The 21,326-nt window shown below is 40.9% G+C and overlaps 2 protein-coding genes across 9 annotated transcripts in view; one reads left to right on the forward strand and one right to left on the reverse strand.

Annotated features, from left to right (window-relative positions):
• The window catches only part of IQCH (IQ motif containing H), a 213,216-nt gene extending 202,872 nt beyond the window's left edge, over window positions 1-10,344 (reverse strand). For all 5 annotated transcript variants that reach the window (XM_019441692.2, XM_019441691.2, XM_053888926.1 and 2 more), the window contains exons 1-2: window positions 10,153-10,344; window positions 445-567 (exon numbers count right to left, since the gene is read on the reverse strand). In XM_019441692.2, coding sequence (XP_019297237.2) covers window positions 445-567; window positions 10,153-10,203 — 174 coding nt within the window. In that variant the 5' untranslated portion in view covers window positions 10,204-10,344. The remainder of the gene's footprint in view (window positions 1-444; window positions 568-10,152) is intronic.
• The window catches only part of AAGAB (alpha and gamma adaptin binding protein), a 64,302-nt gene continuing 44,267 nt past the window's right edge, over window positions 1,292-21,326 (forward strand). For 2 of the 4 annotated variants that reach the window (XM_019441694.2, XM_019441696.2), the window contains exon 1: window positions 10,411-10,544. In XM_019441694.2, coding sequence (XP_019297239.2) covers window positions 10,472-10,544 — 73 coding nt within the window. In that variant the 5' untranslated portion in view covers window positions 10,411-10,471. Of the gene's footprint in view, window positions 1,414-10,410; window positions 10,545-10,943; window positions 10,963-21,326 lie in introns of those variants that run through there. The other 2 variants (XM_019441697.2, XM_019441695.2) reach the window with 2 other exon arrangements.

The following is a 21,326-nucleotide window of genomic DNA, read 5'->3' on the forward strand; positions in this document are numbered from 1 at the left end:
ACCGACTGGCTTACAATATCACAAAAATGACTAATCTCAAAATACTTAAGCTAGCAGGGAAAAATACACTCTTGTTCTTTAGAATCTCAGTGAATCTGATAGAAACTCTCTGCAGGCATCGGTATGAATTCTTTTTTGTCTGGCATGTTGTTGGACGACTAATAGTTATTTTTAAAATTCTTAATTCTTTTCATCAAATCACGTATTAGGGATTGTCACTGCATGATCTTACATTCCCAACACCTTAACTACTTTCATTTGCATCCTGGCACATTTCACAATCAGTTAATCATCATTTTAATGACAGGAACAGAATAAGAAAGCTGATGACCAGTCTAAATCCACCTCTGTTACAGAATTACACAGGGTCCTGTGAGAACCAGTTCTTTTCTCCTAGAGGAATCTCCTTCCAGCGCTTTATTTAATATCTAAAGCTCTACTTACTTTTAACCCCATTTCAGTCCTTTTGATTGCGGTTTCAAGATTCCGAATGTCTAGAGTCTCTCCCTTTTCCTCAAGCGGGAAATTTGTTAATTTCTCCTTTAACTGATAAAGGTCTTCATGGACCTATAGGTTTAAATAATATAAAATATTGAGAGAATACATACAGAGTTCACCTAAAACATTCATTTTTTTTAAATGTTTATTTTTGAGAGAGAGTGAGCACACATGTGCGCGAGCAGGGGAGGGGCAGAGACAGACGGAGACAGCGGATCTGAAGCAGGCTCCGTGCTGACAGCAGAGAGCCCGATGTGGGGCTTGAACTCACGAACCATGAGATCATGACCTGAGCCAAAGTCGGACACTTAACCAACTGAGCCACCCAGGTACCCCCAATTATTTATTTTATTATTTAAAAAGTTTTAATGTTTATTTTTGAGAAAGAGAGAGACACAGCGTGAGCAGGGGAGGGGCAGAGAGACAGGGAGACACCGAATCGGAAGCAGGCTCCAGGTTCTGAGTTGTCAGCACAGAGCCCAACACCAGGCTCGAACTCATGAACCGCGAGACCATGACCTGAGCTGAAGTCGGAAGCTGAACTGACTGAGCCACCCACACGCCCCTGCAGTTATTTACTTCAAAGATTTCTTTTAAATAAAATTATTTATTTTTAAAGATTTTCAATTTTCTTGAATTGCTGGGGATAATCAGGGAGATTTTATGATGTTCCTTGGAAAGAGCGGTCTTGATGGTTCTAAGATAGTGTTTATTAGAATGTTTCACTGTTGTCTTTCAGATTTAAAAAAAACTAAGCTTCCATACAATGTTCTATTTTTCCTTCCCCCATTAGAAACAAATCCAAGGGTAAAACTACCACTCGAATGGCTTCTGCTTCTCACCTGGCAAAACAGTTGAGTTCACGACTCATATGAAATTTGCACCAAACTCGGATTCCTACTAATTGGCCAAGAGGTAAGAAAACAGAAAAGTTCTGGCAAAGAGAGGTTTTAGTGAAAGTAGAGCTTTTCAAAAGGGAATTGTAAATAGGTCAACAGGGCCCGCTGGTTTTCCGTTCTGGCTGGATCTTCCCCGTTTACTGCTCTGCAGAAGCGGCTCTTTCGGCGTGTGGCCTTGACTCTGTCTTACGTAGTCAGAATTGAAAATGATCCGTGAAGAAAAAGTGGCATACGTTACCACTTCAACGTTCTCCTTCAATCTGTATTTTCCTCGGAAACGATGAACACCTCTCTGAGGTCCGCCACCCTCGCGATAAAATGGGTGCTGTGAGATTAGGCATCCCCAGGTTCTCCGAATTCGTATTAGAAACCAAACTTCAATACATAAATACAGATGGCACTAATTATCGTGTGGGCTGCTGCCACAAGAAAAGCATTTTGTTATGCAAATTTATGAACCCAACACCTGTTTCAGCAATAGTGACACCAATAACAATCTGCAGACTGGGTTGCTGAAGGCATTTTGCAGCCCTTACCTTTTCTCTGGTAGTCTAACTGGACATACAGGGTGATCCCAGCCTGTGGTATCGATTACTTTGGAATATTCCCATGGAGCCAAGGACTCAAAAGATCAGAATTTGCATCTTTTCACTGATGGGCATCACAGTCTGGTAGACACATCTGGTCATTTGTACTCTGCACAAATTGTCATGGAAAGCCTTGAGGGCTCACAGATTGAAATCAGAACACACCTACCGTTTGCTCGTAGGCACTAAGGATGACGGTGTACTTCTTTCAATTGTTTTGTCCAAATTACGGCTGCAAGCTGGTTTACCGTCGATTGTCTAAAGGCATTTGGAAAGTACAAAGAAGCAGCTCAAGGGCGAGCCTCGCGTCCAGGCCCGCATTTCTTGGTTCATCCTTTGAATGCCCTGAATTTCCTTCTTGTAGCTCTAGTGTTTGTAGTATTATTTGTAGCTTCACATATCATTCTGTAATGTCTTTCGAAGCTGGTGGGGAATGAAACTGCCCTGGGTTATTTATCATGGAACCAAAGGGCTCTTTTGTTTGTTTGTCTGTTTCAGTCTCCCCTGTGTGGACAGTTACACTTCTTTCCAGAGTCATGCGATGATATGTAACGGCTCTAGTACATAGTAAGGGCAAGTGAACATAATTCCTTGCTCCATCACCAGTCACGTGACGTCCATGCACACCATCACATTTCCCCTGGTTTCTTTACCAAGGGGGAAAAAAAAAAAAGAATTACTCTGCTTCATAGAACTGTGGAATAAAACTAAGGCAATGTATGTGAAATTGAATGAATGTAGGTTTTGGAAGCAGGCAGATAGAAACCAGAATCCTATTTCCTCCTTTCCTGAGCTGGACAAATTTACATAGTTTTTGAGAGCCTTGATGCTTTCATCTATAAAATGGGGATCATTGGCTACCTGTTGGAAGAGTGGCAAGAATAAAATGAGTTAAAGCATGTAGAGTGCTTTGTGCACGGCCAGCCACATAGGACGGCCCTGAACAAATGTTAATCCTCCGCTCCTGCATGGTAAAACCTAGTGAAGTTCCTTGACGTAACTGGCATGTAGTAAATGTTCCTTGATTTGAATTGCTCTCTTCATCTTCCTCAAGAGTTTTGTTGTTTTTTTTTAATTTTCTTGCTAGATATTTTTTTTCTCCCCTTTCAATAACCACACATCTGTTTGTATAGTAGTTGCAATAGAGACAAATATTGTAGGAAATGTGTCAACCAGACTTGGGTAGGAAGAAAAAAATTATGTTCTAAATCTCTGTTCTTTCTTCAAATGGATCCAATCTACCATATTGAAATTTTACGTGTCCCCCATCATTTCTGTGGTCATCAAATGCATTGCTTTCCGTATATTTCCTACTAGGAGGAAGTTTTTTTTCTTCTAAAAAATTTTTTTAACGTTTTATTTGTCACTTAGAGACAGAGTGTGCGCAGGGGAAGGACAGAAAGAGGGGGACCCAGAATCTGAAGCAGGCTCCAGGCTCTGAGCTGTCAGCACAGAGCCTGACGCAGGGCTCGAACTCACAGAAGGAGGAAGATTATTATTTTGACAGTTTGGGGACAGAGCTGCTTAATAAGAAGCCCTTGAGAGATGTAATGCAGTGAAGATTCACTCTAGCATTTAGAAATCTGGCCACACAACTGGATTCCATGTTGTCAAAAGCAGTTCCATAACTGCATTTTATGTATCTCTGCTAAACATAGGGTTTGGCTGAGTCATTCTCATCATGCTTGCCCACTTGTCCCTTCATTTTATGTTGTTTGTTCCTGGCAAACCAGACGGAGGAGGTGATAAGAAAGACAGTGATGATATCAATTAGTTCCAGTATTTCCAAGGTTGGTGTTTTTGTTTGTTTGTTTGTTTGTTTGTTGAAAGAGGGAGCATGAGCAGGGGAGGGACAGAAGGGAGAGAGAGAAAACCTCAAGCAGGGTCCATGTTCCGCATGGAGTCCAATGTGGGGGCTCGATCCCATGACCCTGAGATCATGACTGGAGCCAAAATCAAGAGTCGGATGCTCAGCTGACTGAGCAACCCAGGTGCCCCGAGTCAAGAAAACATTTATAAAGATGTTTTAAAAAGACATCAGATGATCATTAGTAAAGTATAAAAACAAAGCTTGTAAGAGTTATTAATAAAAGAAAGCATGCAGGAGGCCTCCCGGACTCAGCACCCCACTTCTCCAAGACTGTTTCACGAACCTGCCGTAACCTGTTTCAGGATCAACGCGCGTGGGATCTATCCCCTTGGGCAAGTTACTTTAGCTCTTCGTACTTCAGTTTCTTCTTCTGTCAACTGGTGCTAAACATGATACCTGCCTAATAGAGTTGTCACTAGGGCTTGAGATAATCTAAAGCTCTCAGTACAGTGTGAAGCTGTCAGTAAGGTTGGCAACTCTCTTAATTATAATGATGATGATTATTACTACAGTTTCAGCCTCACTGTTCTGATCAGTTGAGGAAAGATGCAGCTGACACTGTAAAAAAGCCTGAATTAGAGACTTAAAAGTGCAAGAAGTAGTTAATTACAGGCTGCCTCGTAGAGCTCTGTGTGGAGATGGTAACCCTATGTCCTGAACCAAAAGTAAGAATGTGGGTTGTGGTTTTGGTACATGATCCGACAAGGGGACAGAATATTCACAATCAGAACTGTCCTGAGAAATCCAAACATATACGGCTTGTGTTTTCATAATAAGTCACACAAAAAGAGCTTATAACTAGAACATTGATTATGCGTATTTAAAGATTTTTTTCTCAAGTATTTTAGATATTTTATCAAAATATTTTATTATTAGTTTGCATCATCTATTGTATTTTCCAGATAATAGTACATGTTAGTCCAGCTCGCTTCATTTTTTTTTTAATTTTTTTTAATGTTTATTTATTTTTGAGACAGAGAGAGACAGAGCATGAATGGGGGAGGGGCAGAGAGAGAGGGAGACACAGAATCGGAAGCAGGGTCCAGGCTCTGAGCCATCAGCCCAGAGCCTGACGCGGGGCTCGAACTCACGAACCGTGAGATCGTGACCTGAGCTGAAGTCGGACGCTCAACCGACTGAGCCACCCAGGCTCCCCCAGCTTGCTTCATTTTTGAAAAGAACATACATTATTGGAGACTGAATTAATGACTAGATCATTATCCAGTCATCCAGGATCAATGGACCCAATCCTGTGCTGGGTAAAATGGGATATCCCAAAAATCCATCTGTAACAGGGAAACAAGACATAACTTATTTGCCCTATAGCATCACCCATAAAGTTTTAGTTAAGAATGGAGAAGTCCCTTGGGGCGCCTGGGTGGCTCAGTCGGTTAAGTGTCCGACTTCAGCTCAGGTCACGATCTCGCGATCTCACAGTCCGTGAGTTCAAGCCCCGCGTCAGGCTCTGGGCTGATGGCTCGGAGCCTGGAGCTTGCTTCTGATTCTGTGTCTCCCTCTCTCTTTGCTCCTCCCCCGTTCATGCTCTGTCTCTCTCTCTGTCTCAAAAATAAATAAACGTTAAAAAAAAATTAAAAAAAAAAAAAAAAAAAGAATGGAGAAGTCCCAGGGGTGCCTGGGTGGCTCAGTCGGTTAAGCATCCAACTTTGGCTCAGGTCAGGATCTTGCAGTTGGTGCATTCGAGCCCCGCATCGGGCTCTGTGCTGACAGCTCAGAGCCTGGAGCCTGCTTCAGATTCTGTGTTTCCCCCTCTCTCTGCCTCTCCTCTGCTTGTTCCCTCTCTCTCTCTCTCTCAAAAATAAACATTAAAAAAAAAAAAAGTTTAAGAATGGAGTAGTCCTGGTTAAAAAGACAGGCTGAAATTAATTTTTCCTTTTCTTCCAGTAAAAATCAGGCTAATCTTAAAAAGACACAGAATGAACAGAAAACTAAGTGATATTAAAAAGCAAGAGACCTTATCTAATATAAACCCACATCTATTGAGTGTTATACATTATATGTTATCTTATATTTTAATTCTTACAAGACTCCTAAGACAGAGTTCATATTATTATCTTTATTTTATACTTGAGGGAAACTGACGTGTCAAGTCCTTAAGTAACTTGTGCATGGTAACACAGCCGGTTATTTGATGGAACTACTCAAATCCAGGCAGTGTGAATCCAGAACCTTCATGCCTAACCATTAACCAGTACATGCATTATATCTACAAATATACAAATGTGTATTTATAAATATACAAAGTTAAAGACTGGTGAAAATTCAGTGGAAAAGGCAGGATTTAAGTATCTAGAGGAGTAAAAGGGCAAGGGAAGACTTTATTAAAAAAATTTTTTTTAATGTTTATTTTTGAGAGAGGGAGAGAGAGAGAGTGAGTGAGCATGAGTGGGGGAGGAACAGAGAGAGAGGAAGACTCAGAATCCAGAGCTGTGAGCTCTGATCTGTCAGCACAGAGCCTGAAGCGGGGCTTGAACTCACGAACCTCGAGATTATGACTGGAGCGGAAATCAAGAGTTGGACACTTAACCAGCTGAACCACCCAGGTGCCCCGGGAAGACTTTATCTTATACCAGGATTGACAGATTGAAAGGGTTTGAGAAGATTGCTTGCATTTTCTATGTATATGGGTCTACCCACAATACACATCTTTGGTCAGTTTCTTTTCCATAATGTGAAATAATAACAGTCCTTAATGGATAGCTTTGTTTTAAGTCTTAAAGGAGTTAAAACACATATAGCATTTAGAACCATGCACAATACCCGACAAATACTATGTAGCTTTGATTACTGTGATTTTTCTTTGAAATCATATTACAGTTTACATTTTAGAATACTATCTAAAGTAGAAGTTCTCAGAATTGAGTGTGCCGTAGTTATGTTAAATTTTTTTTTTTACATTTATTTATTTTTGAAAGGTGGGGGGTGGGGGGAGGGGCAGAGAGAGAAAGAGACAGAGAATCCTAAGCAGGCTCCAGGCTCTGAGCTGTCAGCACAGAGCCCGGTGTGGGGCTCAAACCCAGGAACCATGAGATCATGACCTGAGTTGAAGTCAGACACTTAACCAACTGAACCACCCAGGTGCCCCTAGAGTTATCTGTTATAAGAACAGATCGCTGGGTTGCTCTACGCCCAGAACTCCTGGTTTAGTGGGTCTGGAATGGGGACTGAGAATTTGTGTTTCTCCTAAGTTCTCAGCTGGTGCTGAAGATGCTGGTCCTGGGATCGCTCTTTGAGAATCACTGGCCTAAGGGGTTGCTTAATGTTTCTGATTGAGACACAGATCTGTTTAGGGTGAAGCAAGTGGAGATTTGAAGTACCTCTGCTTTTCTGGCAACTGTGTATGTATATATATCATATAAAGTACCTTAAAATTTATAATATATTTATATATAGTTATATAATAATTTTTATATAATTATAGAAAGAATTTGAATGCCCAGGCTGATAATAAAGGAGGTCCACTTTATGATTAAAAGAAATTATGTAGCTTTTTTTTTTCTTTTTTAAGAAATTATGTAGCTTTGGACAAATAGGTCAGTTTAGAGTCAGAAGTGGATCTTATTCAAGCTATGTCTCCTACAGAAGAGAAAACTGAGGCCCAAAGAGGTGAAATGATTAGCCTAAAGTTACCCACCTGGAAGAATGTCATTGCCAGGGTCAGACCTCAGTGTTCTGACTCCCAACATAGTGCTTTCCACTAGAGGTACTGTTGAATAGTAACCTGTTTAAAGGATGTAGGCCCCAGGCAGAAGTGGAATCCACGCTGCGTGTCTGAGAGTAGGGCTGTATGCTCATAAATACTTCAGACGTGGTGAGAAAGTAGGGGAGGTCTTCCTCATTTCTTTGTTATATACATTTTCTACACATCACCAGGGAGAATTTTATCTGTGTCTAGAGAGCAGCCTGGATATGACTGTTCTGAGCTCTCCTGCTCCATTTTACAATCCAATGATAAAAGATATCAATATTATGATGTTATAGCCTACGTTGATGAAATAGCTACCTCTGGGTCCCCCTCTGAAGTGAAAAGGCTTCTAGCTTTTCAGGCAATACCCTATTCTACACTGTTCCAAACCACAAGGGGGGGCAGCCCTGGGAAAGAGAATTGTCTCAAGGGAAAGTATGAAATTAGGTGTGAGAATTCTCCCCAGATTCTGGTCTCTTTTTTAGAGATGTTCCAGGTCTGGAGAAATACAGAAAACTAAAGAGTAACAGAACCGTCCCTGTAGTCAACATGAAGTATACTGTAGGCGAAACTGGCTGTTGCAGGGTAGGAATCTCCACGAGCGTTCCTGTTGGAGTCTGTAAAATGGGCCCCGGATTTAGAAGGGGTATGTGTAGTAAAGAATCAGCTTTACCCAACAAGAGGTCTGGCCTTTGCCCTTGGATACTGAGAGGTGATCTCTAGGCCCCTCAAGTGTCCTGCTTGATAAGTGTCTTTGCTTCGCGTCTTTGGTTACCAGACAGCCTAACAATGTATTTTTGATGGGGGCCTTGGGTCACACAGTATCCGTTCCAAACTCTAGAGGAACTGGAGACTAAAGGCATTAGTGTGACCTCTGGGACAGGCTGAAGATAAAAGGTCAGAACACGGGCAGTGTGTAATTGAGTCCCAGGAAAAACTCTGGACATCAAAGTCCTAGGTGAGCTTCCCTAGTTGTCAGTACTCCCATATACTGTCACACATCACAGCTTGTAGGAGGTAAAGCCGTGCATGACTCTAAGGGGGTAGGATGACTCTGCCCTATGTATGTCTTTCCTTGGCTGACTTTAATTTGTATCCTTTTGGTGTTACAATACTGTAATGGTAAGGATAGCACTTTCCTGAATTCTGGTGCTTTAGCAAATTAGCCAGTATGAAGGTGGTCAGGGCCCCCAAATTTGTCGATAGCCGGCCTTACGTGATGTTGATTCTGGGGACTTCTGAACTTAGGCCCATGTAGAAGAGGGAGCAGTTTTGTGGGGACTGGTCCCTCAGACTTTGTAGTTTGGCTAAAGTCATCTAGGATGCTGGTGACAGAGGATGATAAAAGGTGAGGTAAAAAGATTTGGGTATTATTCGTAACGGGTATCTCTATGAAGTTGGCGAGTTTAGGGGTTTGTAATTTGGAAAAGGTGAATTTAAAGAACTCTCTCCTAGGTGGGAGGTAAGAGACCAATATCCTGGCAGGAAAATCCATTGCAGATCTGAGTATGAGTCAGAATGGAATGAATTTAGGCAAGTTACTTCAAGCCTTAGACAAATGGAGCTAAATACAAGTTAAAAGTGATGATTTATGTAGAGATGTTTTTAAAGCTACCATATGTAAATGTGAAAAAACAAAATGCTTTTACCATTTGGGAAAAATCTGAGTGTAATTGTCACAAACTGACTTATCCTGGAGAAGTTAAGACTTTCTTGATATTTCCCCCCACTCAGGTTAGAAAAAGTTATTTCCTGGAGTTTTTAAAATTTGTCACATTTCTATTCAAGACTTAAACTTGATGGGCAATCCAAGTTATCTTTACTATATTTTCCTGTGTGTGTTCCCAAGCTTTTATTTAATTCATTTATTTATTTGAGATATAATTGAAATACAACGTTTTATTTCAGGCGTACGACATACTGATTCGATATTTATATTTACTGCGAAATGTCAGAGTAAGTTAACATCCATAACCACACATAGTTACAATTTTTTCTTATAATGAGAACTTTTAACATGTATTCTCTTAGCAACTTTCAAATATAACAGTACAGTATTAACTATAGTCACCACGCTATACATTACATGCCCAGGGGCCAAACTTATTTTCAAGATCCTTTTAGATACACAAAATTTAGGTGCGTAAGAAAAGTAGTTAACATATTTCAACTTCTCCCCAAATTTCTTACCATCTCCCCAAAGTGCCTGATTTGTATTCCCTCTCCCCCATATCATGGGTTCAGATTTTTCAGAATATAACATTTTAAAATGGTGGTGCCTCGGTGTAAGATTGACTTTTTGGAAGTAAAGGTTCTGGGGGTGAGGTGTATGGTCTTGAGAGTTTTACCAGAGGCAGAACGGACGGTCGAGCTTCTGAAGCGCAACCTACAGGGTATGGCACGGGAGGCGTGTTAGGCTCTCGGCAGAGGTTCCGGTTGGCATATTTGGGAGTTCTCGAAGGGGCAGTGCCTCTCGCATGCTGGAGGCAGTCTAGGGGCGGCGCTCCAAAAGGCTGGGCGCGAGTGGATCTGCGCTGCTGCGCCTCGCTCGTACGTATCTTAGCTGGGCAGGGTCAGGAAAGGCCCGTTTCCCACCTGGATTAGGATCGATCCGACGGGGTCGTAGTTTTCAGTCTCTTGTGCCATGGCTAGGGCCGGGGAGCGGTACCTCCCGGAGAAGGCGCGGTCTCCAGGCGCCCAAGCCAGGTGCGGCTAGTGCTCGTCCCCATGGCAACCCCAAGCGCAGCCCGGCCTGTTCTACGCCGGCAGCGGAAGAGGGGTGTGGGAGGAGTCAGGGTAGCGGGTTCCTGCCGAGAACGCGCCCTTCCTTGCGTGTCTCCCCCGCGCACCGGTAGCCGTGGTGCAGCCCAAGGCGGAAGCGGCTCCGGGACGGAACTGACTTGCTAGTGCAGCTATGGCTGCGGGCGTCCCCTGTGCGCTTGTCACCAGCTGCTCTTCCACCTTCACCGGAGACCGGCTGGTCCAACGTGAGTAGCGAGGCTCCCGGGCCGACCTTCAAGTTCTCCGAGCCTCGGCGGGCGGCAGCCTTGGAATCGCGGTCTCCCTCTGTGCCTTTGTCGCCGCCGCGGGCCCTGAGCTCTTCCTCCACTCGGCGGTGGCCAGAGGCTCCACGGGTGCAGCTCAGACCCGGTCCGGGTGCCCAGGCCCCGCAGGTGTCTTCCCTTGGCTCTCACACTCATTGCTTTTCTGCCCGCCCGGCGCGCTATTGCATTTCTTCCAGCTTTTTCAGCAAAGTGGGACTCATCCCTGCCCCGCCCAGTCCACGGATTGTTGCGGGAACCTTTGAGATGAACCGCAAGGCGCTCTGGAAATTGTACCCACTCACGCGGGTGTAAGGTGCAGGAATTGGGATGTCTGTTGCTATCCCTGCTCCTGAGGTAGAGAGTAGGTTTCCTTTTGGCTCCTCCTTGTTGTATGTGAGTTGGCCTTGTCTCCTCCACCCTAGTTATTTACTGTAGGTTGTCATACAACATTGGCTTTGGGGTGTTACTGGCCTAGTTTCTTTGCCTCTGGAGCTTCACAGTGGCTGTCAGACTGAACGACTTAAAAGAAACCTTAGGCGAGACCAGTGTAGTAGAAAGAGCACGGGACTGGGTCAGAGGCTCAGCATTTTGAGTAAATGATTCTGTGAAGTTGATTGTAACCAAGACTCCTATTTTAAATGAGTGGATCTCAGCTGTGTGATGGCTTAACCTTAACACTTAACCTTCACCCTTCAGTCTTCGAATCTGTAAAATGGTGATGATTTTCGCAGAATTGTGCTTACCCCAGAGGTTGGCATTTGGTAAACGTTAGATAATGGCAGTCATTATTATCGAAGCACATTATCTTGGGAACCCTCAGTTTCCTGGGCCTACAAATGGTGCATATGAGCCTATCTCACAGGATTATTTGAAGGACAGGTGCCATTTTGAAAGCACTGTGTCAATTGTGAAGCATCACACAATTGTATATATATTTTTTCTGTACCTGTCAAATGACAGAATTAGGCAGGATGCCCCTCCAACAACAAATATTCTATAACTTAGTTGCCGTTTGTGACCACTTAAAAAGTTCTTTGCCAGGGTAAAAGTTTAATTATAACACTTATTGTTATACTCTATGCCGTTTCCTTACCCCTTAACAGTGCTCCTTCCATTTATTCCCTTTCTTTTCTTTTTTAAAAATTGTTTCATTGTAAAAATAGCGCATACTTCTTTTTCTTTAGTGCATACTCATTAAGTAAGATTTAGCATATGGAGAAAAGAGAATGTCATCCATGGTCTCATCAGCCAGACACAAGTACTGTTAACATTTCTGTGCATTTCCTTCCAGTCTTTTTTCCAATACTTACGTTTAAAAAGAAAAATGGTAATTATATTTCACATATAATTTTATTCCTGATATTTATAATTCCTGATACAATTCCTGATATTTTATATATAATTTTTATGTTTTATACATAATTTACATTTTCATATTTTGTATATAAAAATTTAAATATGTGTAAATTAAATGTTAAAAATATTTAAATAAAATTAAATATATGCACATACAATTAATATATGCAATATATAAAATGTATATAATTTATGTTTATATTTTACATATAATATTTTTAATATAAATTTTATCCTGGTATTTTTTCTTTTTTTTTTTAATTTTTAGAAATTTACATCCAAATTAGCATACAGTGCAACAATGATTTCAGGAGTCGATTCCTTAGTGCCCCTTACCCATTTAGCCCATTCCCCCCTCCCACAACCCCTCCAGCAACCCTCAGTTTGTTCTCCATATTTATGAGTCTCTTCTGTTTCTTCCCCCTCCCTGTTTTTATGTTATTTTTGTTTCCCTTCCCTTATGTTCATCTGTTTTGTCTCTTGAAGTCCTCATAGGAGTGAAGTCCTATGATTTTTGTCTTTCTCTGACTAATTTCACTTAGCATAATACCCTCCAGTTCCATTCATGTAGTTGCAAATGGCAAGATTTCATTCTTTTTGATTGCTGAGTAATACTCCATTGTATACAAATACCACATCTTCTGGTAAGAGGATAAAAGGACCTTTATCCATTCATCCATCGATGGACATTTGGGCTCTTTCCATACTATGGCTATTGTTGATAGTGCTGCTAACATGGGGGTGCATGTGTCCCTTTGAAACAGCACACCTGTATCCTGTGGATAAATGCCTAGTAGTGCAATTGCTGGGTCTTAGGGTAGTTCTATTTTTAGTTTTTTGAGGAATCTCCATCCTGTCTTCCAGAGTGGCTGCACCAGCTTGCATTCCCACCAACAGTGCAAAAGAGATCCTCTTTCTCCGCATCCTCGCCAACATCTGTTGTTGCCTGAGTTGTTCATGTTAGCCATTCTGACAGGTGTGAGGTGGTATCTCCTTGTGGTTTTGATTTGTATTTCCCTGATGATGAGTGATGTGGAGCATTTTTTCATGTGTCGGTTGGCCATCTGGATGTCTTCTTTGGAGAAGTGTCTCTTCATGTCTTTTGCCCATTTCTTCACTGGATTTTTTTTTGGGTGTTGAGTTTGATAAGTTCTTTACAGATTTTGGATACTAACCCTTTATCTGGTATGTTGTTTGCAAATATCTTCTCCCATTCCTTTGGCTGCCTTTTAGTTTTGCTGATTGCTTCCTTCGCTGTGCAGAAGCTTTTTATTTTGACGGGGTCCCAGTAGTTCATTTTTGCTTGTTTCCCTTGCCTCCGGAGACGTGTTGAGTAAGAAGTTGCTGCGGCCAAGATCAAAGAGGTTTTTGCTTGCTTTCTCCTCGAGGATTTTGATGGCTTCCTGTCTTATATTGAGGTCTTTCATCCATTTTGAGTTTATTTTTGTGTATGGTGTAAGAAAGTGGTCCAGGTTCATTCTTCTGTATGTCGCTGTCCAGTTTTCCCAGCACCACTTGCTGAAGAGACTGTCTTTATTCTATTGGATATTCTTTCCTGCTTTGTCAAAGATTAGTTGGCCATACGTTTGGGGGTCCATTTCTGGGTTGTGTATTCTGTTCCATTGATCTGAGTGTCTGTTCTTGTGCCAGTACCATATTGTCTTGATGATTACAGCTTTGTAGTATAGCTTGAAGTCTGGGATTGTATATGCACATAAAATTAATACATTCAATATATAAAATGTATATTATTTATATTTTACATATAATATTTTAATATAAATGTTATCCTGATCTTTTCATTTAACATCACATCATAAATTACTTTCTATCATATATTGCCTCTAGTGAACATAGAATTTGCTCAAGATTCTTAAAATTCTTGATGTATTTAACTTTACAAAATAATCACGTGCGTTTGGATTTCCATTACTGATATATATAAAAGTCATTTCAAAGCCAGTCTCTGAAATATTTGGTGAATATTCTGATGACTGTGGTACTCTGTGTGCTTTAAGGATCAGAATTGGCAGACACAGTCACTTCTTGAAGGAGTTGATTACCTATAATTGGCAAATAGTAACTCTATAGTACTTTAAAGTATGGTAGCATTCTTGGGGGTAAAATGAATTCTGTAAAATAATCCACTTTGTTTCTATATGTCAAATTCCTCTTAGGTAACTCAAAGCCAACTTTTGTGTTGATTAAAATTAGATAGCCTTTGTGATTCCGTTAATATTCTGTAGAGAAAAAAATAAGACTGCCAGTGAAGACATTACTTGTAAGGCAAAGTGAACTATAAAAGGGCTTTATCATTTCTTCTCAGGTTATTGATAGGGAAATGGTGGGTACCACTACCCTGCGGTATTTGCCGAGCATTCCTTCTGTTTTATTATAAGATTGAATTAAATTAATCATGAATTGAGGCTAATTTTGGTATAAGAGAGACGACCACAATGAATGACGTTTGTCAAGTGTTCAGTGATATTAGGCCATAGAATGATTTTGGATTGAATCTGATCTTTTTGGGGAAGGTTTGGTTTCGTTTCATCCATCAGGAAGAAGAACCTTTAGGGTTTCTCCAGTTTGTCTTTCTTTCAACATCTGATCTCTTTTACTGCTTTTAACCGACAATGGGAAATATTTCATAACCAGATAACCAAGTTTGTTATAAATACACATGAAATAAAAATCAGTAGGCGTCTGCTATGGATAAAGTGCATGCATGGATTTTGTGGAAAACTTTTTTTCATTTTGTCACTCAAAGGCCTTATTTTCAGTATTCTGGGTGGGTGTCTGATATCAGATAAAAGGGCATTACAGACTTACATTGTAGACTTTAAAAAAAAAAATTCTTTTTTAATGTTTGTTTATTTTTGAGAGAGAGAGAGAGAGAGAGAGAGAGAGAGGGAGAGAGACTGAGCACCACCAGGGGAGGAGCGGAGAGGGAGGGAGACACAGAACCCAAAGCAGGCTCCAGGCTCTGAGCTGTCAGCACAGAGCCCCACATGGGGGCTCGAACCCCCAAACCCCCAAGCAGCGGGATCATGACCTGAGCTGAGGTCGGACATTCAACCAACTGAGCCACCCAGGCACCCCACATTGTAGACCTTTAAAGGGAAATGAAGTCTCAGGATGCTTGAGGGCAAGGCTGTATGTGCTGTGAGAGCCAGTGTCTGTACTCCAGGGCCAGACCTCTTTCCACCTCATATATATTTATATGAAGATTTTACTTTCATTCTGGAAAAGTATAGCCTGATACGAAGCACAGCTCGCCTCTTTTGTACCAGTTACTGTAGCTAAAATGACAATTAAGGTACTGTTCCTGCTCTCAAGAGGGATGCAGTGAAAGTGTGTGTTCCACTTGTGAAAATATTAAAATGTAGAGACCGAAGTTTTAACATTTTACTCTACGTTCTTAGAAGGAACTTTAGTCTTTAACTCCAGGACAGTTAACATACAGTGTTATATTAGTTCCAGGTGTACAATATAGTGATTCAGCACTTCTGTACATCACACTGTGCTCATCATGGTAAGTGTACTCTTAATCCCCTTCACCTGTTTCACCCATTCCCCCCCCCCCCACCCCCCGCCCCCCATCTGCCTCCCCTCTGGAAGCATCTGTTCTTGATATAGGAGTCTGTTTTTCGGTTTGCCTTTTTTTTTCTTAGTTCTCGTTTTCTTAAATTCCACCTGTGAGTGAAATCATATGGACTTTCTTTCTTTGACTTACTTTACTTAGCATTATACCCTCTAGATTCATCCATATTGTCGCAAATGGCAAGATTTCATTCTTTTTTTATTTCATTCTTTTTTTTTTCATTCTTTTTATTTTCATTCTTTTTTTTCATTCCATTGTATATATATTCACACATCTTCTTTATCCATTCGTCAGTTGAGGGGCACTTAGGCTGCTTCCGTGGTTTGGGTATTGTTAATGCTACAATAAACGTAGGGGTACATACGTCCTTTTGGATTAGTGTTTTTGTTTTCTTTGGGTAAATATCCAGTAGTGGAATTACTGGATTTTATGGTAATTCTATTTTTAATTTTTTGACGAACCTTAATACTTTTTTCCACTCCTAGAAGGAGCTTTAGGTAGAAAAGTCTCCAGAGACTTGTTTGATTTTTTTTTTTTTTTTTTTTTTTTTTTTTTGAAGTGTGTGAGGCCAACTCAGCAACTGTAAGCCATTCGGGTTCTACATCTGAACACTCGGAACAGAATTCTTACTTTTAGTGAAGTGTGGGAATTTGGAGATCTTACAATCATAATAAGCATTTGAATGTGTATCACAACTCTTCTCTTTTAAAAAAAAAATTTGTTTTTTAATGTTTATTTATTTTTGAAGGAGAGAGAGAGACAGAGCATGAGCAGGGGAGGGGCAGAGAGAGAGGGAGACCCAAAATCCGAAGCAGGCTCCAGGCTCTGAGCTGCCAGCACAGAGCCCAATGTGGGACTTGAACCCATGAACCGTGAGATCATGACCCTGGCGCAAGTCAGATGCCCAACTGACAGAGCCACCCAGGTGCCCCTCAGAACTCTTCTCAAATGCGTTTTCACACCTTTTAATTTGGTTCTTGTATCTGCGAAGTCATGAATTCAGGTTATCCCCATTTTATAAATGCAGAAATTGTGGCTTAGAAAAAATACTAGCTGGCTTGCCCAAAGCGCTCAAGTACTAAGTGTGGGTGCATACGATCACATTCCGGACTTTTACGCATGGAACATGTGAATGAAATGTGTTGGAATTCCTTAGCAATCAGAACTATTCAAGGTGGTGGCATTGGTATAAGAAACGATAGAGAAGATTAACTCCTAAAAGAACGTTTTAAAATATCTTTGGATTTCCATTTAGGAGGGTTGAAGTCTTAATTCTGAGTGAGGAGAAGAATATCTTTGACCTATATTTAAAAAGAGCATTATGGGGGCACCAGAGTGGCTCAGTCAGTTGAGTGTCAGGTCATGTGAGCCCCGCAAAGGCCTGGTTGCTGTCAGCCTGTCAGGGCAGAGCCCACGTTGGATCCTCTGTCCCCCTCTCTTTACCCCTCCCGCACTTGCACTCTCTCTCAAAAAAATAAAAAACAAAACAAAACAAAAAAACCCAAACATTATGTATGCCCGATAGTTTGAACGGTGTCTGAATTTTTATTTGCTCAGTTGAGTGAACTCAAAATAGAGGCATATTATTTACTAGTCACTCCTATGTAGGATGAACATTAAAAATAGGAAATGGTTTGAGATCATCTCTACCATTCCTCTAGATGTAAAATTCTGTGTTACCATGTTACTTATTTTTATGTTAGATTATACGGTGCTTCTTACTTCTGCATTCTTAATTTGTGTGTGTGTGCGTGTTTTGGAAAACTGCCCCATGTATCTTGTGCTATAATATCATATTCAGTTTATTGACATTAATACAATCCATCAATCTTACTCAGATTTCCCCAGTTTGACTTTTATGCGTTTGTGCTTGTGTATGTATTCTGTACAACTTTATCACCTGTGGTTTGTGTATCTACCGCAATCAAGATACTGAATAGTTTCAACACCGCAGGGATCCAATGTGTTGCCCTTTTATAACCGCACCCACCTCTCTCCCAGGTTATGCCCCCAGTCTTCATCTCTAACCCCTGAAAACCACTAACCCGTCTTCCATTTCTAAAATGTTGTCATTTCAAAAATACAATTGGAGCTCTATAGTAGATTACTTTTGGAGATTTTTTTTTTTTCTGCTCAACAGAATTCCCTAGAGAGTCATCCAGAGTGTCAATAATTCATACCTTTTTATTGCTGAACAGCATTCCATGGTAAGGATGTGCCACAGTTTAACTGTTTAGCTATGGAAGCACATCTGGGCTGGTTCCAGTCTTTGGTCCCTGGACCTGTTTTTGTATAAAGTTTTATTGGCACACAGCCGTGACCATTTGTTTACATTTTGTCTATAAATACTTTCCAGGGTTGAACAGTCACACCACAGACAGTATGGCCCCCAGCCTAAAATATTTACTCTCCGGTCCTTTATTGAAAAAGTTTGACAACCTGTATTCTGAGCACTCACCGCGTACTAATCTGCTTAACTATTACAACATTTTTGTGCTATTGTTCCCATCATTCTCATTTTGCAAAGAAATTGCAACACGGAGAAATTAAGTAATTTGCTCCAGGCCAAATAGCTGAGCCAGGTTTTGAACAGAGGCAGTCTGGCTCTAGGAGCAGCCTCTTAACCAGTGCTCGCAATTAACTCAAGATAGGGGAACTCAAAACAGCAAAGGCACCAGAGAGGCAGCAGCTGAGCTATGGGGGTTCTCTTTGAAAGGCTGAAGGGATAATAGGATTTAGCCCGTGGTCATTTGCTTTTGTAGGAGAACAATGCTTGAAACAGAGCTAAAAGTTCTCACTAATTTGAATTTAGCAATTCCACACAGGACCTTTGTACATTCTTCCGGGATTTAACTAAGGCCCGGGCCCCAGGTCCTGGTCACCTGGTTTCCACAGGTCCCCGGGGAAATGGAAAATGAGCACAGCCATTGTTGTGTTTTGCTGTCTTCCAGGGACTTGCACATAAGGAGGGCCCTCCTTCCTAGAGAAACCTCCCTGGGCCAGGGGGAGGTGAAATGGTAGCTTTTAAACAAAATACATTTTTTTCCTCATCGATGGGAAGACTTATGCCCAGCTGAGAAGATTTGGGTTTCCCTTTAGGGCAGTCAGCTATCCTAATTTCCCCAGGATTGAGGTTTTTTTGTTTTTGTTTTGTTTTTTTTAATTGAAGTATAGTTGACATGTATTAGTTTCAGGTGTATGACATAGTGATTCGGCAGTTATAAACATTACGAAATTCTCACCACGATAGTGTAGTTACCATCTGTCACCATAAAAAATGATTACCATATCACTGACTATGTTCCCTCTGCTGTACTTTCTATCCCCGTGATTTACTTTTATAGCCAGAAGTGTGTACTCCTTAATCTCCTTCCCCTATTTCGCCCATGCCCTCAACACCCTCCCCTCTGGCAACCACCAAATTGTTCTCATATATATGAGTTTTTGTTGTCTGTTTTATTTTTTAGATTCCTCGTAGAAGTGAAATCGTAAGGTATTTGTCTTTCTCGGACTTATTTCTCTTAGCATGATGCCTTCCTTCTAGGTCCATCCATGTTGCATTTTTAAGGTTGCAGTAGACACTCCACTTTTGAACTTTTTGTGTTTGGAATTCAGATTCCAAACTTACCCATGGAAACAGTGCTCCAGCCCCTAGGTTTCTAAAGGTTTCTAAAGCTGAAGAACCAGTTAGCTCAACTATATGATGGGTAAACTAGGCTTTGGGGAATTACACAGGCAAAGCCAGCCATCATTTATGACATTGCTTCTTTGGGAAACATTCACTCTCCTTCAAGACTGGGAGTTTGTGTCTAGGTCTCTTAGACCCCAATAGTTACAAAAGGATCCTAAAGTAGTTTACTAAGGAGACGTTATTTCAAAGGTAGGGGCTTATTATACAGCTTAGCTAATATTGTCCAGCAACAGAAGAGGATAAGAGCTTGGGTCTTTTAATTTGCATTTTTTTTTTTCTATAGCTGCTTTGTTATTCTGAGTGGAACCTTTTTTTTTTTTTTTTTTCACTCCGGGAATAAATAATAATTTTTGCTTAAGCAATGTCGCTTGTTTTTTTGTGGTAGGACAGCTCTGCCTTTGTGTATTTCCAAGGCTTTATTTTCTTCAAAGGAGGAAAGATTGGACTAACAAGATCTTCCACCAACGGGCTAAGGTTGTCATCAGAGTGATTCAGTAGGTGGTCAGCCTAAGCAGCGATTTCTACTGGTAATGGGGGTAGAGGAGTGTTTTTAGCTATGATTCTTAATATATTTTTAAATTTTCAATTGACATTAATAGAGGGCTTAGGATTTTTATTGTTATTAAAAGAGGGATGTTAAGTCATCAACCTAAGGAGGAAGAAAGATTAAATACAAGTTCATATTTTCTCCAGACCCAAAGGAACTTACAAAACATGCCCATGTTATCTTCTAGTATGAGCGCGTGCGCGCGTGTGTGTGAGTGAGAGAGAGAGAGAGAGAGAGAGAGAGAGAGGGAAATGCAAGCTCAAAGAAGTTGTGATCTTCTAAGGTTGTTCAGCCTTGCATGTTGGAGAGCCAAGATTCAGTTGTAATTCTTCTATATACATGAAACATGATGAATTTCTTGGCAGCCAGAACTGTGTGTATTCAAGGTGGAGGTAGGGATAGGAAAAATGACAGTGAAAGATTTTTCTACAAAGATGAGAACTTTTATGGTTCAAATTAAGTGTACACTTTTCTTTCGTGGTAGTTTAGAGCGTTAGTAGATGAACTGTGACAGGTTAAATGATTAAATGAAGACATTTTTATTGGTGTTCAGTTCGTTTCCTAGTGGAGTCGGGAATTTGACTTTTTGTGTAAGGTTATTGTTGATGATGAAATGATTGTAAGGTGTTTGCCTTCCCAATAAATGGCATTCCTGGAAAGAGGGTGGAGAGTATGAGGAGAAGCACCAGCGGAAAAATATTGTGCATTAACCCATGTTGCACAGAACCATTTATGACGCAGAGAGCATTGTATCATCCTGGACGATTCTAAGAGTATCTAGACTCAGACCCTTATTTCTGGGCCATCCAGCTGCTTGTTTTTGTGCACAAAAGTAAAAACATCTAGAAACTACGTAGTGGTCATTTGGTTTAAGCTTGCCCTCTATAATTCCTCAACAAATAGTGACACTTCATAAAATGAAATCTGATATAGACCCATTGTTCAAAAGGTTAAGGTATAAAAATTGTTTTGAGTGTGTCTGGCAAGAATGATAATCTGGACGTGACATTGTATCTGTGTTGGAGCCAACGCACACAGATACCACAGACACATCTCTAATAATTACTTATCCAAAAAGCAGGATTGACGTAGGTTAAGACAAAGAGGACAGTTGTCAGACTCTTAAAGAGCCTGTGTGATGTTCTAGGTTCAGTAGCAAATACCCTCTTCAGGGTTTCATTTTCCACACTGACCTGAAGGCTGGTTCTACACAGAGATGGGGAAACATGTTACTGTCCTTGGATCAAAATCTGGATGCTCACAGCAGGAACATGTGATCAACTGGTAATAAACCAAGAAAATTACCTTTCTGTCTGCATTCTCCTGGGGTCATTCATGGGTTTCGTGGGGGAAAACTTTTTGCGAATTGAGCACTGAGGTCTGCCTTTTCCTGGCTGTTTTGACTTGAAGCAAGTTAACTTTCCTCCTACAAATATTCAGTCTCTCTACCTGTGCCATCATCGTTCTAAGTCTCTGAAACATCATGTGCCTCAGTCACTTACCTCATCTGTAAAATGAGGACATTATCTT

This window comes from Panthera pardus, unplaced genomic scaffold (assembly GCF_024362965.1).
Source record: "Panthera pardus isolate Hobbes unplaced genomic scaffold, ASM2436296v1 HiC_scaffold_24, whole genome shotgun sequence".
Lineage (NCBI taxonomy): Eukaryota > Metazoa > Chordata > Mammalia > Carnivora > Felidae > Panthera > Panthera pardus.